Consider the following 17,948-nt stretch of genomic DNA (forward strand, 5'->3'; position numbering starts at 1 on the left):
TTGGAGGATGAGGTTTGGCCGAAGCAACTCTGGTCGGGGCCGGGGGGGGGCTGGATCCTGGACCAGGCTGTCCCACCCAGGAGATGATGCTGAGCTGCAAGAAGCCGCGGATGGAGAAGCTCCGGCCCCTGAAAGCTCAGCCCCGCTCTGGCTCCCGCTCCCGCCGAGCACTGAGAAAGGCGCAGACTTCACTTTCTCAGCGGTTTTTCGTTTTTTTTTTTTTTTTCCCCCTGTATATTAAGCTGCCCCTTAGGAAAAGCTGCTTAGGCTCGGAGTTCAATGTAATCATCTTAGAAAAATCCGCGTGCGTTGGAAAAGATCCGCTCACTTACCCTGGGCTGTCCCTCCTGGGAAGGCAGAAACCGCCCCCGGCTGCGTCTCCCCAGGACTTGCAGGGACCTGCTGTCACCCTGCGCTGTCACCGCCGCGGGGATGCTTTCCAGAGCAGGGTGGCTCTGCCTGGGGACCCTTCGCCACAGGGCATGGCCACCACCAGCCACCCTGGGCTCGGTCCCATCCCACCTCCCGCCTGCCGGAGGTCCTGGCATAAGGGAGGGAGTCGGGGTGCCGGGGGGTGTTCACTCCCAGGAGTGTTTCTCTCCGGCTGGAGAGGCTGGGACAAGGAAGGGACATGTGTGGGAAGTGCCAGCAGGCTCCTGGGCTGTCCCGCCTGTCCACTGCCCCCATCTCCTCCTCCTGGGCTCCCAGCACCCTGCCCCTCCTCCTGATGGGTGCTGTGGGGGTGATGTCCGAGCCCCCCGTCCTGCTGGTGGCCCCTCGAGCTGCAACGACATCCTGGGGACAGCGCAACCAGCCGGAGCCCGGTGTGCCTCCCGTGGGGACGGCCCCGACTCAGCTCCGATGTCTCTCAGACGCTTTCCTCATCCTCCCAAGCTGCGCCATGCCCTGCAGGGCCCCCCCTTCCTCCACTACCCCCCCCCTTCCTCCAGCTCCCCTGGCTGCCCCATCCTGCAGTGCTGGTGGGCTCGCCGGGCCCCAAGGAGCATCGGGGGTCACTGAGCCCCCCCATCCCATCCTGCTGAGCTTCTGCAGGTCCCTGTGCCACCATCAAGGCTTGCTGAGCACCCCCCCCCCATCCCACTGAGCCCCTGCTGCTGCTGTGCTTTTGGGGCTCACTGAGCCCCTGGGTCCCTGTGCACCATGCGGGGCTTGCTGAACCCCCCCCATCCTGCTACACCCCTGCTTCTGATGTGTCTTCAGGGTTTGCTGAGCCCCCCATCCTGCTGAGCCCCTGCTCCTGCCATGCCGTAGGGGCTCCCCGAGCCCCCGAGACCCCATGCACCATCAGGGCTTGCTGCCCACCCCACTCCGCTCCTGCTCACTAAGTCCCCGGGTCCCCATCTGGGGTCACTGAGCCCCCCCATCCCACTGAGCCCCTGCTCCTAGGTCCTTCCCTGCCCTTTGTCCGACTCTGGGAGGGGGTCAATCTGTGGACAGGGTGGGAGCCCCCCAGCCACTGGGGTGTCTGGGAGACTGCTGCCCCTCTGCCCAGTTAGAGGCAGGGGTCCCCAGTTAGAGGATGGGATTCCCCCCAGTGCCGGTGACACCCCTGGTCTCCTTGTGTGGGTCCGAGGATGTGGGGGATGCGAGGGACCCCCTGCTAAGACGGGCTGAGGTGCTGCAAGCTGTCCCTCGCTCCCCGTGCCAGGCTGCTCACTGGTTCCCCCCCATCCCCTCCCCAGGGATCTCCGAGGATTCCAAAGTGGAGGCTCCAGCCTTCACGGACGCCATCCGCATGTACCGCCAGTCCAAGGAGCAGTACGGCACCTGGGACATGCTCTGTGGCAATGAAACCCAGGTGAGGACCTGTGTCCCCCGCCTGGGGCTGGGGGGGGACGGGGGTCCAGGCTGAGCAGGGTCCCCAGAGCCTCCCGCCTTCGCAGGTCCTGAGCAACCTGGTGATGGAGGAGCTGCTCCCCGAGCTGAGGACCACCATCGGCCCCCGCCTGAAGGGCAAGGCTCAGGAGCGCCAGCGGACCTGGATCCAGGTATGGGGCTGGGGCTGCCGGGGGTTTTAGTGGGGGGCATCATCGCCTGTCCTCCCCCTGCCTGCACTGCCTCTGTTTTGGGGACCGTGCTGCCACCTCCCTTCCTTGCCGGGCTCCGTGGCCTCCGGCTTTCGTGCTGGTCACAGCCAGTACCGTCCCCTCTCCCGGCCCCCGCCAAAGAAGCCGTCCTTATTCTCCACTGTGGCTTTTTAAAGGTCCTTGTTGTGCCCCTGCGAGCAGCCCTGCCTGTCCCTGCCTGCAGCCCTGCCCGTCCCTGCCTTCGCTGCCGCCTCCCTGGGGCCAGGGAAGCAAACAGGAGGAAGCCCAGCCCCGGAGCGAAGCCCGTCCTGGCTATATTTAGAGAGCCATTTTTAGAGCAGCACAGGCTAAATCCAGCCCGAACCCTTGCGAAAGAGCGAGGGCTCTTCAAAACTGCCTGTTTAAAACCTTAAAAGCTGATTGATAATTACCACCAAGCTCGTAACATGCCACTGGAGCAGCCTAAAAACACACAAACGCTTCTTTTTCGGTAGCTGCGGTCTTAGCTGTAAAGTTGGGAAGCCTGAAAGAGGCGAGGGGGGGGGGATGTCTTTGCCTCCCGCTGGCCCCGAAATCACAGCGTTTGGCTGCAAAGTGAGTGTGAAGCCTCAGCGAGCAGCTCCATCCCGCTCATGGACTTGGCTCCTGAGAGCTCAGGGCTGGCTGAGCGGGGCAGGGCACAGCTTTCAAACGGGGTCAGGGGCTCTCCTGGGCCACCAGCATCCCCAGACCACCAGCATCCCTGGGCCACCCAGAATTCCCAGACCACCAGCAACCCCGGGCCACCAGCATCCCTGGGCCACCAGCATCCCAGACAACCAGCATCCCCAGACCACCAGCATCCCCGGGCCACCAGCATCCCCAGACCTGCAGCATCTCCAGACCGCCAGTATCCCTGGACCAACAGCATCCCCGGGCCACCCAGAATCCCCAGACTGCCAGCATCCCTGGGCCACCAGCATCCCTGGGCCACCAGCATCCCTAGACCTGCCTGGGGCAGGTTGGCTGGCGGAGGCAGTGCTCGACTCTGCGCCCCTCCGGCACTGCTTCAAAGCAGGTTCTGCACCGTGAGAGCTTCATCTCACCCAACTAGGGGGGCCCTGGTGTGGAAAACCTACTGCCAGGCTGCGAGGAGGAGTCTGGTCAGGACATGGGTGAAGGCTTGGCGGGTCCTGCAGGCATCTGGTGCTGGAGGCAGTGGTTGGGGCGGCAGCAGGAGGTGTGGGGGGCAGCTGGCCATCCCTTCTCTCGTTTGCCAGATCTCAGATGCCGTCTATAGGATGGTCTATGAGCAGACCAAGGCCCAGTACGATGCAGTGGTGGCCAAGTGTGAACAGGAGCGGCCCCAGATGGAAAGCACCATCCGCACGGACATGGACCAGATCATCACTTCAAAGGAGCACTTGGCCAGCAAGATCCGAGGTATGGCTCTGCGGGGACATGGGTGTGCGTGGCTGTGTGCATGACCGGCTCTTGTCATGGCACCACCACAACGTGGTTGTCCCTGGGGTGCAGCACGGCTCCTGCCAGCATGGCCTGGAACCCTCGGGGAGATGCCAGCAGCCACAGTGGCCAGGGTGCACGTTCTCATTGGCGTTGTCCCAGGAGGTGGGGGACAAGGTGGGCAGTGACACCCCCAACAAAGCAAGGCAGTGGGGCAGGAAGGGGTTCAATACAGATGAAGGGCCCCCTGCAAGAACCTATTGTGTTGTCTTGCAAGTCTGGGAGACCTCTCCTGGAGGGGCTTGGGGAGAGGGGCAGGTCCCCCTCCCTAGGGTGGGTTTAGGACCTGATTTGCAGAGCTGGAAGGGCAGAGGAGGAGCCTCACCATGCTTAACTCCGTTCTCTGCCCAGCTTTCGTCCTCCCCAAAGCGGAGATCTGCGTCCGTAACCACGTCCAGCCCTACATCTCCTCCATCCTGGAAGCCCTCATGACCCCCACCAGCCAGGGCTTTGCTGAGGTGCGGGAGGTGTTCTTCAAGGAGGTGACTGACATGAACATGAACATCGTCAACGAAGGTGGCCTGGAGAAGCTGGTGGAGGTGAGACCTGGTGATGCTCCTTGCTGGCTGGTAGGCTTGGGGGTGGCAGGGCCAGTTCTGCTGCCATCCTCAGTGGGGACAGCACTGGGGGACCCCAGGCTGAGAAAATATGTGGGGATGAAGCCTGTGTGGGGTGGCATGTCCCAGCCCCAAGTGTGCGGAGAGGCTGTCCTGCCCTGCTGAGCTTGGCTTTATCCCCAGTACATGGAGAAGCTTTCCCACCTGGCCTTCCACCCCGTCAAGATGCAGTCGTGTTATGAGAAGATGGACCAGCTGAAATTGGAGGGCCTTCAGCAGCGGTTTGATGTCTCCAGCACCTCCGTCTTCAAGCAGAGGGCCCAGATCCACATGAGACAGGTGGGACAGGGACCGGGGTCCTCCTGTGTCCCCCTAGGAAGTGGGAGCAGAGCAGGGAGCTCAGGCTGGTCCAGCCCACGCGGGGATTTAGCTGGGCCATCTGTCCTGTCTCAGGGACCTTCATGGCACCCAGCAAAGGGTGTGTGGTGGATCTGGCCATCTCCTTTGGTCTGGAGCCTGAGCAGGGAGGGAGACCACGGGTGGGCAGCAGCGTGGGGCACCCTTCCAACATGGACTCAGCACCCAGGCTTGGGCGTCACGGCACGGCTGCCCCTTTGCCACTGAGCAAGGCTTGGTAGGCCAATTTTGGGGTCTGATCGAGCCAAACCTGGAGCAGGGTGTAGAAGGGGGAAGGTGAAACCAGTTTTGGGCATCCTCCTCCTCCAGCACCTTCAGTCCCCAGCGTGGAGCCTGTGGATGCCACGCTGGGATGCTGGGGACCTTGCCAGTGTGAAGGCTCATCTTGGTGTGGCAGTGCCCCAAAAGAGCCCCCTGCCCACCCCCACGGTGGGTCCCTTTGTGTCCCCCTGACCATCTGCCTCTGCTCACAGCAAATGGACGACGCCGTGTACACGTTCGAGACGCTGCTCCACCAGGAGCTGGGGAAGCTGCAGGGCAAAGAAGACTTGTGCAAGTCCATCCAGCGCATCCTCGAGAGGGTTCTCAAGGTGAGGGGCGGCAGATCAGGGACTTTGGTGGCCTTCGGTGGCCTTACTCCAAGGGCCAGGGTCCTGGGGAAGAGGACAGGAGTGACCTTTCCGATTTTAATAAAAGTCTTCTGGGGAAATACATCCTTATATTGAGATTTTCATGCGTTTTGCTGGGATGTGGGACAGGTGAGTGGGGAACCACCTGGAGGAGCCAGATCTGACCACGTCCATCGCTGTCAAAGCCACTTGGGGTTCAGGCTGGTCCAAAACCCCTTCTTGCAGGCAGAGGTGGAAGAGTTGGCTCCTACCCAGGCTCAGACACCCCGGGAACTGGCTGGAGAGAAGGGTGCCAGGGGCAGAGGAACCTGCTCGTGCCCGTGCAAATGGGTTGGGGGGGTGGCAAATGGCAGGGGTTGTGCCCATGGGCGGGGGGGGGCTGCCAGCCCACAGCCCTCCTTGACGTGGGGCTGCCCTCTCCCTGGCCCTGCAGAAATACGACTACGACAGCAGCACCGTGCGGAAGAAGTTCTTCAGGGAGGCCCTGCTGCAGATCACCATCCCCTTCCTGCTGAAAAAGCTGGCGCCGACCTGCAAGGGGGTAAGAGGGTAACGTTTGGGTTGGGGGGGTGGGAAGGACCACGTCCCCCATGGAGGGGCTGGAGCATCCCTCCCTCCTTCCCTCCCGTCCCCCCCGGCTGAGCGGCTTCTCCCCCGCGGCAGGAACTCGCCAAGTTTCAGGAGCTGATCTTCGAGGACTTTGCCAGCTACATCCTGGTGGAGAACACTTACGAGGAGGTCGTGTTACAGTCGGTGATGAAAGACATCATGCAAGGTAGGGAGCCAGGGAGCCTGGATCCGCTCAGCGCTGAGCCCGGGGTGGGGGGAGGGGGCTCCAGCACCCGGGGGTGGGTGGTGGGTGCTGGTGGAGTAAGATGAGCGGCACCTGGAGGGCCCGTGATGGGTGCTGGGGGCTGTACGAGGAGGGGTGACCCCACGCAGGGGGTTGTACAAGAAGGGGGTGATCCTGTGCTGGGGGCTGTATGAGGAGGAGCTGGCACCATGCAGGGTGTTGGGGAGTGTAGGAGGAGGGGGTGATCTCAAGCAGGGTGTTGGGGGCTGTATGAGGAGGGGGTGACCCCATCCAGGGTGCTGGGGACCATAGGAGGACAGGAATGACCCCATGCAAGGTGCCGGGGGCTGTAGGAGGAGGGGGTGGCCCCATGCAGGGTGCTGGGGGCTGTATGAGGCGGGGGTGACCCCATGCAGGGTGCTGGGGCTGTAGGAGGACAGGAGTGACCCCTTGCAAGGTGTTGGGGGCTGTATGAGGAGGAGGGTGACCCTGTGCAGGGGGTGGTACAAGGAGGGATGACCCCATGCAGGGTGCTGGGGGTTATATGAGGATGGGGTGACACCATACAGGGTGTTGGGGACTGTGGGAGGAGGGGGTAATCCCAAGCAGGGTGCTGGGGACCACAGGAGGACAGGAATGACCCCTTGCAAGGTGCTGGGGGCTGTAGGAGGAGGGGGTGGCCCTCTGCAGGGGGTTGTATAAGGAGGGGGTGACCCTATGCTGGGGCTATATGAGGAGGGGGTGACGTATGCTGGGTGATGGGGACTGTAGGGGGGGCGGGTGACCCCATGCAGGGTGTTGGGGGCTGTACGAGGAGGGGGTGACCCCATGCAGGGTGCTGGGGACTGTAGGAGGAGGGAGTGACCCCATGCAGGGTGCTGGGGTCTGTATGAGGAGGGGGTGACCCCATGCAGGGTGTTGGGGGCTGTACGAGGAGGGGGTGACCCCATGCAGGGTGCTGGGGACTGTAGGAGGACAGGAGTGACCCCATGCAGGGTGCTGGGGTCTGTATGAGGAGGGGGTGACCCCATGCAGGGTGCTGGGGGCTGTACAAGGAAGGGGTGACCCCATGCAGGGTGCTGGGAACTGTAGGAGGACAGGAGTGACCCCATGCAGGGTGCTGGGGTCTGTATGAGGAGGGGGTGACCCCACGCGGAGTCCTGGGGGCTGTGTGAGGAGGGGTGACCCCATGACGGGTGCTGGGGGCTGTACCAAGAGCACCTTCCCGCTGGCAGAGCTGAGCGGTGGGTGGGATGCTGAACCCTCTGCCCGGGTCCGGACCCTTCTCCCTGCACCCTGCACCCAAGGGGGTGGGCTGGGAGAGGTGGCGGAGCCTGGCGGGTGCTGCCCGGTGCCCTCAGCCCATCTGACATCTCTCTCCTGGTGTCCCCAGCTGTGAAGGAGGCAGCCGTGCAGCGGAAGCACAACCTGTACCGCGACAGCATGGTCCTGCACAACAGCGATCCCAACCTGCACCTGCTGGGCGAGGGCATCCCCATCGACTGGGGCGAGGAGTACAGCGGGCAGCCCGAGGCCGAGTCGGCCGCCGACAAGCGCCGCAGGGCCAAGCAAGTGGTGTCGGTGATCCAAGACGACGAGGGGGTCCTGTCCTACGAGGTGGGAGCCGAGGAGCTGCTGCAGCCCGGCTCCCCGGAGCCACGGGAGCCGAAGGAGCCGGAGGAACCGGACCCTGCGGCACCACCGAGCTCCCCAGATGGGGTGCAGGAGATCCAGGAGGCGCTGGCCAAGGAGAGCCTCGGGGATGGCGTGGAGGCGGAGGAGCGGCTGACGAACGGGACCGACGCCACGCGGGAGAGCGGTGCCACCGAAGAGGTGGCGGTGGTGGCAGGGTCTGTCCCAGGTGATGTTCCCACCCAGGGTCTGGCCAGCGAGGGAGACGGGGTGCACCGCGCTGCAACGGCATCGCCTGCACCTGGAGCTGAAGTCCCAGCAGGGACTGGCGTGCAAAATGCCGCACCAGCATCACCTGTCCCTGGCGCTGAGGTCTCATCAGGGGCTGGGGTGCAACATGCCACACCAGCATCACCCATACCAGCATCACCTGTCCCCGGAGCCGATGTCCCATCAGGGGCTGGGGTGCAATATGCCACACCGGCATCACCCGTGCCACCATCACCCATGCCCAGAGCCGATGTCCCATCAAGGGCCAGCATGCAACACACCGCACCGCCATCACCCAAACCCAGAGCCGATGTCCCATCAGAGGCCGCGGTGCCCCATGCCACACCAGCAGCATCACCTGCACCCGGAGCCGAGACCTCATCACCGTCCGCCGGGATGGCTTGCCACCAGCCCAATGACAAGGAGACAGGCGAGGAGGTGACCTCCCCGGGTGGCCGGTGCAGCCCCCTGCAGCCCACGAGCACGACAGAGAGCGGTGAGGGGGTGCAGACTGAGTTCTAGCCTCGGGCCCCCCCCCACCATGGACTGGCCCCGGTGACACTGGGGGTTGGGGTAGGGGGAATAGGACCCGCTGCACTGCCGGGGATGGAGAGCGGTGCCGCGGGAGAGGGAGGGGATGGGAGACACCGAGACCTTATTGCCTAGCTGGGGGGGCGGTCCCCGCCGCTGCGTGAGGCTGGCCACAGCTAAGTGGTCCTACTGGGTCGGACTGGGGGAGGCCCCTGGCCCGGCACGGGACACCCCCTGCACTCTGCTCTGTCCTTCTTCTGCCTTATTTTCTTCTTTTCTACTGAAGAGATGCTTTGTCTGCCCCCCCCCAGCACAAGTGCCTGGGGCTGCCGGGGCAGGGGGGGGCACTAGTCCTGCTGTGGACGGGTGTGCGGGGTGCTCCTGGCTGCCCCCGGGGTTGTCCCCTGGGAGGGGATGGCCGGGGGTGGGGGGGGGGGCAGGGAGTGTCCTGGGAGCCTGCCTACCACCATCCCACCCAGCCGGCTCCGGGAGTGCCAGTGGGAGCGGGGACCACGGGGGAATGATGGAAAAACGTGATGGCAGCCAGGGCATGGCCGGGATACAGCAACGCTGGGTGGCTTGAACCGCTGCCAGCGGGGCAAGAGCTGGGGCAGGCTGGGCTCCTGGCACCCAGGGTGGGGTCACGGCACCCAGAGTGGGCTCCTGGCATCCAGGCTGGGCTCCCGGCACCCGGCACTCACCCTCACCCCAGGGTCTATTTAAATTCAGAGTAAAAACTTAGCGGGGCGCTCACACAATGTCTCCAGCTCTGCCCGGCAGGACTGGGCTGGCTCCGGCTCGCCGTGCGTGGGAGGGGGGGGGTCCCAACTCTTGCCCCCTACCCACCCCCCCCAGCACCGTGAGTTCTCCAGCTCTCAGCTTTCGCAGGTTTTGTCACCTGCGGTGACAGCCGAGCAAAGAGCTGGTGCCTTCTCAGCCATGGGGAGGGGGACGGGAATGGTGCAGGCCGCCCCCACCACCACCAAGAGATGCTCAAAGCCCCTGAGCTGGGGCGGGGGCGGGGGGGGCGGTTGGCAGCACTCCTGAGTGCGAGACACGTGTGTGGGTGCACGGAGCAGGGACCAGCACCCCGACACCCGCCTGTATTTTAGGTGCCGCTGTTTCTGCCTCTGAAAGGAGGCGGGGGGGGGGGGGTGCCCAGCCTAACCCAGTCGGGGAGGTCCCGTCCCCCCCGCCGCCCCCCAAAGTGCCTTGCGTTGGGAACTTAAAACCTGTCTCTTCCAGGATATTTTATTAAGAAAGTTATACAAATGTTTAAAAATATGCTTATAATAATTAATAAAATGGAAAAGCTTTATTTAAAGCCAGAGGCGGCTGTCCTTATTCCTGAACCACCCCCCACCCCCCCCCAGCTGGGGCTGCACTGGAGGGGTAGGGCTGGGGCTGGGGCTCCCCCCTCCCACTGTGACTGGGGGTGCAGGGGCGGGGGGGTGTCACATCCCGGGGCCACCCAGCGGCAACACGAGCCAGGACTCGACCGCCCGAGATGATTTTTATTAAAAGGGGTGTCCCGAGGAAGCAGCAAGAGGCACCCGCAGCAGCAGCTTCCCCTCGGCACGGCCACCCCGACGGCGTGGGGGGTGCTCCCACCCAATCCCTGAAGCACTGTGCAGGAGGAGGGGGGGGGGCGGGGGGGGCAGCAGGACCCACTCACCACCCCCCCCCCCCCCATTACTCCCAAAAGGCACTGTGTGAAGAGGGGCTTGGTGCAGAGCAGCTCCGGGTGCCTGTCCCCAGCACGTCCCCTTCCCTGCACACTGGACCATTCCCATTCCAGCCAGGATGAACCCACCCCCCCGAAAAGTGTCTGTGGGGGGGGAAGGAAATGCCCAGCACCCCCCCACTGTCATCACCCGGCCAAAGCTCCCTGAGAGCCGGGGGACAGCCACCCGCCGAGGAGCGTGGACGCGTGGCAGGGTGCTGGCCATGGGGCTCCCAGCGCCTCCCCCAGCACTGAGGGTCCCCGCAGCATGTCCCTGGGGTGCTGCGTCCCACACAGCACGGGGACAAGGACAGACCCAGCAGAAGTCACAGCAGCTATTCCACACAAGGTAGCAGGAGGCGTGGAGCACATCACCCACCATCCCGGGGGGACTAGGCGGGGCGGGGGGGTGGATCTAGCCCCGACCGAGCAGGGGGTACACCACGAAATAGCCCAGCGTGGAGCCGGCGATGGCCCCCAGGAAGATCCAGGCGTTGTAGGACATGACGGCCAGCATCACCATGTAGCCCAGCACCACCTGCACCACGTGGAACAGTGTCTGGCCGACGTGGTACCGAAACCACCTACTGAAGAAGATGGGACACCCCCTCATCAGCGAGGGGCTGGGGCAGCCGGCATCTCCCACCACCACCATCAGCATCCTGGAGCGGCCAGAGATGGGTTTGGGGAGCGGGGAGATGGATGGGGGCTGCAAACGGCGGCGCAGGGGGAAATCCTGCTCCAATGGAATGGGGAGGATATTATTATCCAGAGGGCTGGAGCCCCTCTGCTGTGAGGACAGGCTGAGAGAGCTGGGGGGGGTTCAGCCTGGAGAAGAGAAGGCTCCGGGGAGACCTTCGAGCCCCTTCCAGTCCCTAAAGGGGCTCCAGGAAAGCCGGGGAGGGACTCTGGAGCAGGGAGGGGAGCCACAGGACAAGGAGGAATGGCTTCAAACTGGTAAAGGGGAGACTTAGATGAGATATTAGGAGGAAATTCTTTGCTGTGAGGGTGGTGAGCCCCTGGCCCAGGTTGCCCAGAGAAGCTGTGGCTGCCCCATCCCTGGAGGGGTTCAAGGCCAGGTTGGACGGGGCTTGGAGCAACCTGGGCTGGTGGGAGATGTCCCTGCCCAGGGCAGGGGGGTTGGACCTAGATGATCTTTAAGGTCCCTTCCAACCCAAACCATTCCATGATTCTATGATTCTGTGATAAAACCACTCTGGACATCTCCCGAAGTACCTGGAGGGGCTGGGATGCCCCTGGGGCCACCTCCCCAGGCTGCAACATACCCCTGTCCTGGAAGCCTGTTACTCCAGGGCTGCCTCTTCACAGCCTTTCTCCCCTCCTATGCTGGCCCAGGGATCACCCACCCGCCCCTGAGCCCCCCCCGGCTGGGTGCAGAGTGGGGGATCCTGCGGTACCTGCCCTGAGTGGGGCCGGTGTCCCCCTCCTTGGGCTCCAGCAGCGACTCCTGGCTGATGCTGCGGGGCAGAGCCAGCAGCGCCTGCCGCAGCAGCACGGCCTTGCCCATCTTCACGGCTTCGTAAAGCACGGACAGCAGCAGGATCACCAGCACGGAGAGTGCCATCCCTGCAGGAGAAACACACACATGTGGGGGGGAGGTGGGGGGGGTCGGCAGGTCCCAGTATGAAGGGCTTGGGCATAGCCACGGGATAAGGTGGAGGGAAAGGAGGGGGAAGGCAGCAGGTTTGTGAAGTGCTGGGAAATGGTATATTTAGCCCAATATCCCCTCTAAATCCATCGGGAGTATTTTTTGGAGGGGGTTGCTCTGGGGGGAAAAAAAAAAAAAGCAAAGAAAAAAAAAAAGCCTCTTTGCATCACCTCCACAAAAATGTAGGGCTTAAAACATGATGCTGGGGCAATAATTTAAAAAAAAAAAAAAGCGTAAAAGAAAATGGGAAGCTGAGCCATCACTGAGTGACGCTGCGGGGGGGTGGGGGTGGCAGGCCTGGGGAGAGGATGCTTCCCGCACCTCCCTGCCCGCGGCTCTTGGCTTGGGAGGATCGACCCCTGCCCGGGGCATTTCCAGGGCACGGAACTGCTCAGCGGAGTAGGAAAGGGTTGGCAAAAATCGGGCAGTGCCCTCTGGGCTATAATGGAGCATCGACCCGCCCCCATCAATGCTGGGTGGGGGCCCTGCTCTCCCCCCTCCCAGCCCATCGCTCCTGCCAGAAACGTGGGGGTTTCTCTGCCCCGCATCCTTTTTACCCGGGAGGAGGGCACAGCCGGTGGCGGATGGACGGCCGGCCGGCAGGAGGGGTGTCTCAGGGCCAGGCGGGGGCTGGCAGCCTACCTGTGGGGGTGTGGACGCTCCAAAAGTCAAAGAGCAGCACCACCGTGTCCGAGAAGTAGAAGGACATCTGGAAGAGAAGCCAAGGAAAGGGCAGCGGGGGGAAGGGGCACCCACATCTTCAGCGGGTCCACGCACACCCCCACCCCAAAGGGCCGAGCCCCAAGTGACGACGCTCAGCTGGGCTTTTACCAAATGATGCAATTATTTTCCACACCACCCCACCCCCCGATTTCTGAAACGGGAAGAGAAACTTGCACTGAAAAATCACAGTCACGCTGACCGGCCTGAGCTCCTCCCGTGACTTCTACGGGACAATGTTCACCTCCAGCAGCAGCTCCTGTGCATGTCTGGGCTGGCGAGAAAAAGCCAGAGTTTATCCCTGTGATAAAGAGAGACAAACCCGGGACTTCATTAGCCTGGATTGGAGTGGGGAAGGTCCATGGGAGACAGATGGAGGCTGGTGGATGCCGTCCACAGCCTGAAGTGGCCAGAGCCCAGCCACCCTCCGCTTTCTCCTGCCTCCCAGGGGTGTCTCCTGCATCGCCGGGACACACCGAGGCACCCAGTGCCACACGTGCCACTGCGTGACGCAGGGTGCCAGGTCCAGGGATGGCTCCCTGGCAGAGGAGCATCAGTCCAAACACTGTCCGTCTGTCCGTCCTGGGGCTGCCGGCACCTACAGAGGCATCGAACCTCCTCCTTTATCTCGCCGAAACAGGAGGAGCAAGTATGGCTCTTGTGTAACGAACCCACCTACAGAGCCGACACCACAGCTGCCAAGTCTCGCTCGTTTTACCACAAAGAAAAATATGTATTTAGGTGTGTTTTTTTTTTCTCTTTAGGTAGCGTTTGCGGGGCTGGTGCCCTCTCCTCTGCCGCACTGACCTGGCTTTGGCCGCGTGTCCCTGCTGTTAGTGACACCGGCAGATGCGGGCGAGGGGACTGGCCTTGGCCAGAAATACCATCCACGCTGCCGCCGGGCTCTGATTACACCCTTCGGCCACTTGTTACCCAGCGCATATTAGCAAGTGTAATTGGCTCATGCTTTCAAGCCTCCTTTGGCAACAGATTAACGATAATTAGCCTTTAAAGGAAGTTATTTCCCCTTTGCAGGCTTCACCCACAAGTCTGTAGCGCTGTGTAAGGAGGAGGTAACTCTTTTAGGGACAGGGTGAAGATCCCCTCGCTGCACCAGGTCTCCCAACCTGGGGTGAAGCCACGTGTCTTTGGGCACGCAGAGTGACAATAAGGCCAAAACGATGCTCCTTGGGCCAGTGGCCCCTCTCCTATAGCGATGCCATAGCATGATTTCTCCGGAGACGGCATCTTGCTGGGTGAGACCCCGTGTGGCAAGAGGGCGAGTCCTAAAAATCTCCACGCTCTTTGCAAGGGGGGAATTTCGCTGCCGGGGCGATGCGACGGGCCCCCAGGGATGCCGGTGGGAAGGATGCGGTCCTGTCCTCCTGTCCTCACCCACCTGCCCACGCGGCGGTGATTCAGCAGGCGCCCGGGCAAGGCTGCGCCCAGCTCCTCCTCTGCACCTCGCAGGTAATCACTCATGCAAATAAAGCCGCTGAAAAACATCCTCCACTGCCTCTGCTCATACGCGCAACACGCGTGAGAGTTTTTTTTTACACGCTGACGGTGGTGAGACCCTGGCCCAGGTTGCCCAGAGAAAGTGGGAGATGCCCCATCCCTGGAAGTATTCACATGCAGGTGGACGGGGCTCTGAGCAACCTGGTGTCCCCACTCATGGCAGGGGGGGTTGGACTAGATGGCCTTTAAAGGTCCTTTCCAACTCTAACCAGTTTTTTTCTATTTAGGATGAAGGGGAAGGGTTTTAAACTGAATGAAGGGAGATTTAGACTGGATCTGAGGAAGAAATTTTTCACTCTGTGGGTGGTGAGCCCCTGGCCCAGGTTGGCCAGAGAAGCTGTGGCTGCCCCATCCCTGGAGGGGTTCGAGGCCAGGTTGGACGGGGCTTGGAGCAACCTGTTCTGGTGGGAGGTGTCCCTGCCCAGGGCAGGGGGTGGAACGGGATGAACTTTAAGGTCCCTTCCAACCCAAACCATTGTGATTCTATGATGTGCGTTTTGTGGCTGTATCCGCTGCAGTTTGGGGGTTACTCTTTGCCATCAAGTGAGAAACCAGTGGTGCTTGTGCAGAGCAGTGTCAGGCTGCCCTGTACATCCCAACCTGCTGCTCCGGTCCAACCGGGACACCTGTCCCCGCGCGTCGGGACGAGCCTGTCATTCTGCATCGCACTGACCCCTGGGAGGCAAAACACCATGGCAAGCAGGCATCCGTCCCAGCCAGCCCGAGCTGCAGCCCCACGCTGGGGACGCAGTGTCCCGGGGAGGTGTCCCCACACTGGGATGCTCCTTGGAGCCGGTGTGAGCCACCCTCTGGACTTCGCAGGGATGCTGCTGTGGGGGGCTTATGCCAGCAAACTGGGGGGGGATGTGGTAGCCTTAAACATGTCTGAGCTCAGAGCACGAAGCCAACCCGCCCCAGGTGATGGTTTAAGGCCCGGGCCGTGATCCGAGCTCCCGTTGCGAGTGCCCGGTGTAAGGCTGCACCCACGGCAGCCCCCCCACGGGCGATGGGGAGCGGGTGACGGGACAGCGGGGGACGGGAGAGCCTTCGGGGTGGGGACGCGGTGGCAGAGGGGTGCGAGGAGCAGACGGACGGACAGAGAGAGAGCCCACCCCGCAGAAACGGCACCCGGGGCGACAGCGGAGCCGGGGGTAAAGGGGAACCGGGGGTAAACGAGTGCCGGGGCGAAGCCGCGGCCGGAGCTAGCGGTGCCCGGAGGGTGAATGGCGATGCCGCAGCCTTTAAACGGGGCTTATCCGCAGGGAGGCGGTGGTGGGGGGGGGTGGTTCCGGGGTGATTTACGGCAGCGGGGCCGTACCCGGGGCGCACCCCCGTCTCCACCGGCCCCCTTTTTGTCCGGGACCCTCCCCCTCGGCGAGGCTGGGCTGGGCTCACCTGCATGGCGGCAGCGCGGAGCCCGTCCCGGAGCAGCCCGTCCCGGTGCAGCGCAGCCCGTCCCCGCTCAGCCCGTCCCGCTGTCGCCCGCCCCGTCCCGCCCCGTCGCGGCGGGTGACGCGGGCGCGGGGCTCCCCGGGAGCTGTAGTGCGGCGGGGCCGGCACCCGTGTGACCCCCGCCCCGGCACCGCTTCCCCCGTCAGCCCCGCGGTGGGGGCGGTCGGCATCCCCGGGGAGACCTTCGAGCCCCTTCCAGTCCCTCAAGGGGCTCCAGGAAAGCTGGGGAGGGACTCTGGAGCAGGGAGGGGAGCCATGGGACGAGGGGGAACGGTTTTAAACTGAAAGAGGGGAGATTTAGATGAGATCTCGGGAAGAAATTCTTTGCTGTGAGGGCGGTGAGCCCCTGGCCCAGGTTGCCCAGAGAAGCTGTGGCTGCCCCATCCCTGGAGGGGTTCAAGGCCAGGTTGGACGGGGCTTGGAGCAACCTGGGCTGGTGGGAGGTGTCCCTGCCCAGGGCAGGGGGTGGCACTGGGTGATTTTTAAGGTCCCTTCCAACCCGAACCATTCTGTGATCCCTGCGGAAAGAGGGGGCCTGACCTCCTTGGGGGCTTTGCTTGCCCTTCACCCCATCCCTAACGCCCTCCCCACAAAGGGCACGGTCCCATCACAAGGCCCCTCAAAGCATCCACTCAGCGTTTTCTGCCGGTTTTCCCCACGGAGGCAGGAGAGCCGGGTATCACCAAGTGTTTGCAACCTCAGCTGCCTTGCAGCTGCAAAATACAGAAGATTTTTTTTTTTTCCTCAGCCTTTCCCGGAAAGAGGCAGGACAGACCGAAGGGGAACTTGACTCAGTCCTTGCTGGCACACGCTGGCCACCTCTGTTACACCAGCAGGAGGATGGAGTGCTGGAGCTCCCCCTGCCTCAGTTTCCCCAAGTGCAAACGGGCGCTGATGCCCACAAAGGCACCCAGTGCCTGCCAGCAGATTTATGTGTAACTCCCTGCTTGGGAAGGCAATACAGGGCTGCAGGCGAAAGATCGTATTTGGTATTCTCTGGTCTTTCTCTGGTCTCCCTTCCTTTGATCTTTAATGTCCCATCCAACCCAAACCATTCTGTGGTAATGAGTGTATTTTTCCTTATGGCCAGAGAGGTGGAACTGGAGTTATTCAGGGTTTGTTTGCTGCTTGAATTGAGAAGAAATATTCAATAAACCCACCCAATGTTGCTACTTCTCTTTAAACTCCTTCCTCAAAAGTTTCCATCAAAAATGGACACTCGTTTTTTTTGGCAGCTGCAGCTCCTCTGGGTTGTGGCCAGTGTGGCCAGCGGGTGAGGTGAGGCATGGACTGTGCGTGCCACTTTCCTTCTCCGCAAAAACACAGCGGAAAATGCTGCTAAAATGAGCAATTTGCAAAAAAAAAAAATAATAAAAAAAAATAGTTTGCTGGTACATGACATTCTGCTCTGGTTTTCTCCCCAGGATCTAACGTGTGCCTTGAGTTGGAATTTAATTTTCCCTTTGCAATCTGCTGCATACTGTCTTCCCCACCGGCCCCTGGGGGCTGTGCCAGACCCTGGGCGCTGCCGGCCCCCTCTGCCCGTGCTGCAGCAACCCCCCTCCTCCTGGCCAGCCCCACTGCAAATGGCTCCTCTTCCCCTTTCACCCCCCTGAGACGAGGGGAAGTCTCTGCATGTCCGGCACTGGGGTTTCGGCTGCACCCGTGGTGATAGAATCATGGAATGCGTCAGGTTGGAAGGGACCTTAAAGCCCACCCAGTGCCACCCCCTGCCCTGGGCAGGGACACCTCCCACCAGCCCAGGTTGCTCCAAGCCCCGTCCAACCTGGCCTTGAACCCCTCCAGGGATGGGGCAGCCACAGCTTCTCTGGGCAACCTGGGCCAGCGGCTCACCACACTCAGAGTGCCAAGTTTCTTCCTGAGATCTCATCTAAATCTCCCCTCTTCCAGTTTGAAGCCATCACCCCTCATCCTGTCACTACATGTCCTTGTAAAAAGTCCCTCCCCACCTTTCTTGTAGGCCCCTTTCAGATACTGGAAGGCTGCTAAACCACAGAATGGTTCGGGTTGGAAGGGACCTTAAAGATCATCCAGTGCCACCCCCTGCCCTGGGCAGGGACACCTCCCACCAGCCCAGGTTGCTCCAAGCCCCGTCCAACCTGGCCTTGAACCCCTCCAGGGATGGGGCAGCCACAGCTTCTCTGGGCAACCTGGGCCAGGGGCTCACCACCCTCACAGCAAAGAATTTCTTCCTGAGATCTCATCTAAACCTCCCCTCTTTCAGTTTGAAGCCATTACCCCATGTCCTATCATTACACTCCCTGATAAAGGGCCCCTCCCTATCCTTCCCTTGTCCCCACCCTGGCTGCAGGCAAGGGGACATTGCCAGGGGGGTGGGGGGTTCTCACAGGGGTGCGGGCAGCTCCAGGGGCAGGAAAGGCCCAGGACCGGCATCACGCCCTCGCAGGGCAGAGCCGGGGGTGATTTCACAGAGGGGTGCCCCACATGACACCCTATTGCAGCAA

At 62.3% G+C, this 17,948-nt stretch overlaps 2 protein-coding genes across 4 annotated transcripts in view; one reads left to right on the forward strand and one right to left on the reverse strand.

Annotated features, from left to right (window-relative positions):
* The window catches only part of NIBAN2 (niban apoptosis regulator 2), a 34,927-nt gene extending 26,146 nt beyond the window's left edge, over positions 1-8,781 (forward strand). The window contains exons 6-14 of the mRNA XM_054220846.1: positions 1,704-1,819; positions 1,905-2,009; positions 3,308-3,470; positions 3,903-4,090; positions 4,292-4,447; positions 4,999-5,115; positions 5,588-5,695; positions 5,818-5,929; positions 7,341-8,781. Of these exons, the coding sequence (XP_054076821.1) occupies positions 1,704-1,819; positions 1,905-2,009; positions 3,308-3,470; positions 3,903-4,090; positions 4,292-4,447; positions 4,999-5,115; positions 5,588-5,695; positions 5,818-5,929; positions 7,341-8,371 (2,096 nt within the window). The 3' untranslated portion in view covers positions 8,372-8,781. The remainder of the gene's footprint in view (positions 1-1,703; positions 1,820-1,904; positions 2,010-3,307; positions 3,471-3,902; positions 4,091-4,291; positions 4,448-4,998; positions 5,116-5,587; positions 5,696-5,817; positions 5,930-7,340) is intronic.
* Positions 8,782-9,617: 836 nt separating this feature from the next.
* Positions 9,618-15,507, reverse strand: SLC31A2 (solute carrier family 31 member 2). 3 transcript variants are annotated; one of them, XM_054220847.1, is made up of 5 exons: positions 15,406-15,485; positions 12,815-13,090; positions 12,415-12,481; positions 11,522-11,690; positions 9,620-10,690 (listed from the first exon to the last, which is right to left on the reverse strand). In XM_054220847.1, exons 2-5 carry the CDS (start codon positions 12,953-12,955, stop codon positions 10,519-10,521), a joined length of 549 nt encoding a protein of 182 aa, XP_054076822.1. In that variant the 5' UTR covers positions 12,956-13,090; positions 15,406-15,485; the 3' UTR covers positions 9,620-10,518. The 3 variants fall into 3 exon arrangements, with proteins under 3 accessions (XP_054076823.1, XP_054076822.1, XP_054076824.1); XM_054220848.1 differs by lacking the exon at positions 15,406-15,485 and having other exon boundaries at positions 9,618-10,687; positions 12,815-15,389; XM_054220849.1 differs by lacking the exon at positions 12,815-13,090 and having other exon boundaries at positions 9,624-10,690; positions 15,406-15,507.
* Positions 15,508-17,948: the final 2,441 nt, after the last annotated feature.

Source organism: Rissa tridactyla, chromosome 14, assembly GCF_028500815.1.
Source record: "Rissa tridactyla isolate bRisTri1 chromosome 14, bRisTri1.patW.cur.20221130, whole genome shotgun sequence".
NCBI lineage: Eukaryota > Metazoa > Chordata > Aves > Charadriiformes > Laridae > Rissa > Rissa tridactyla.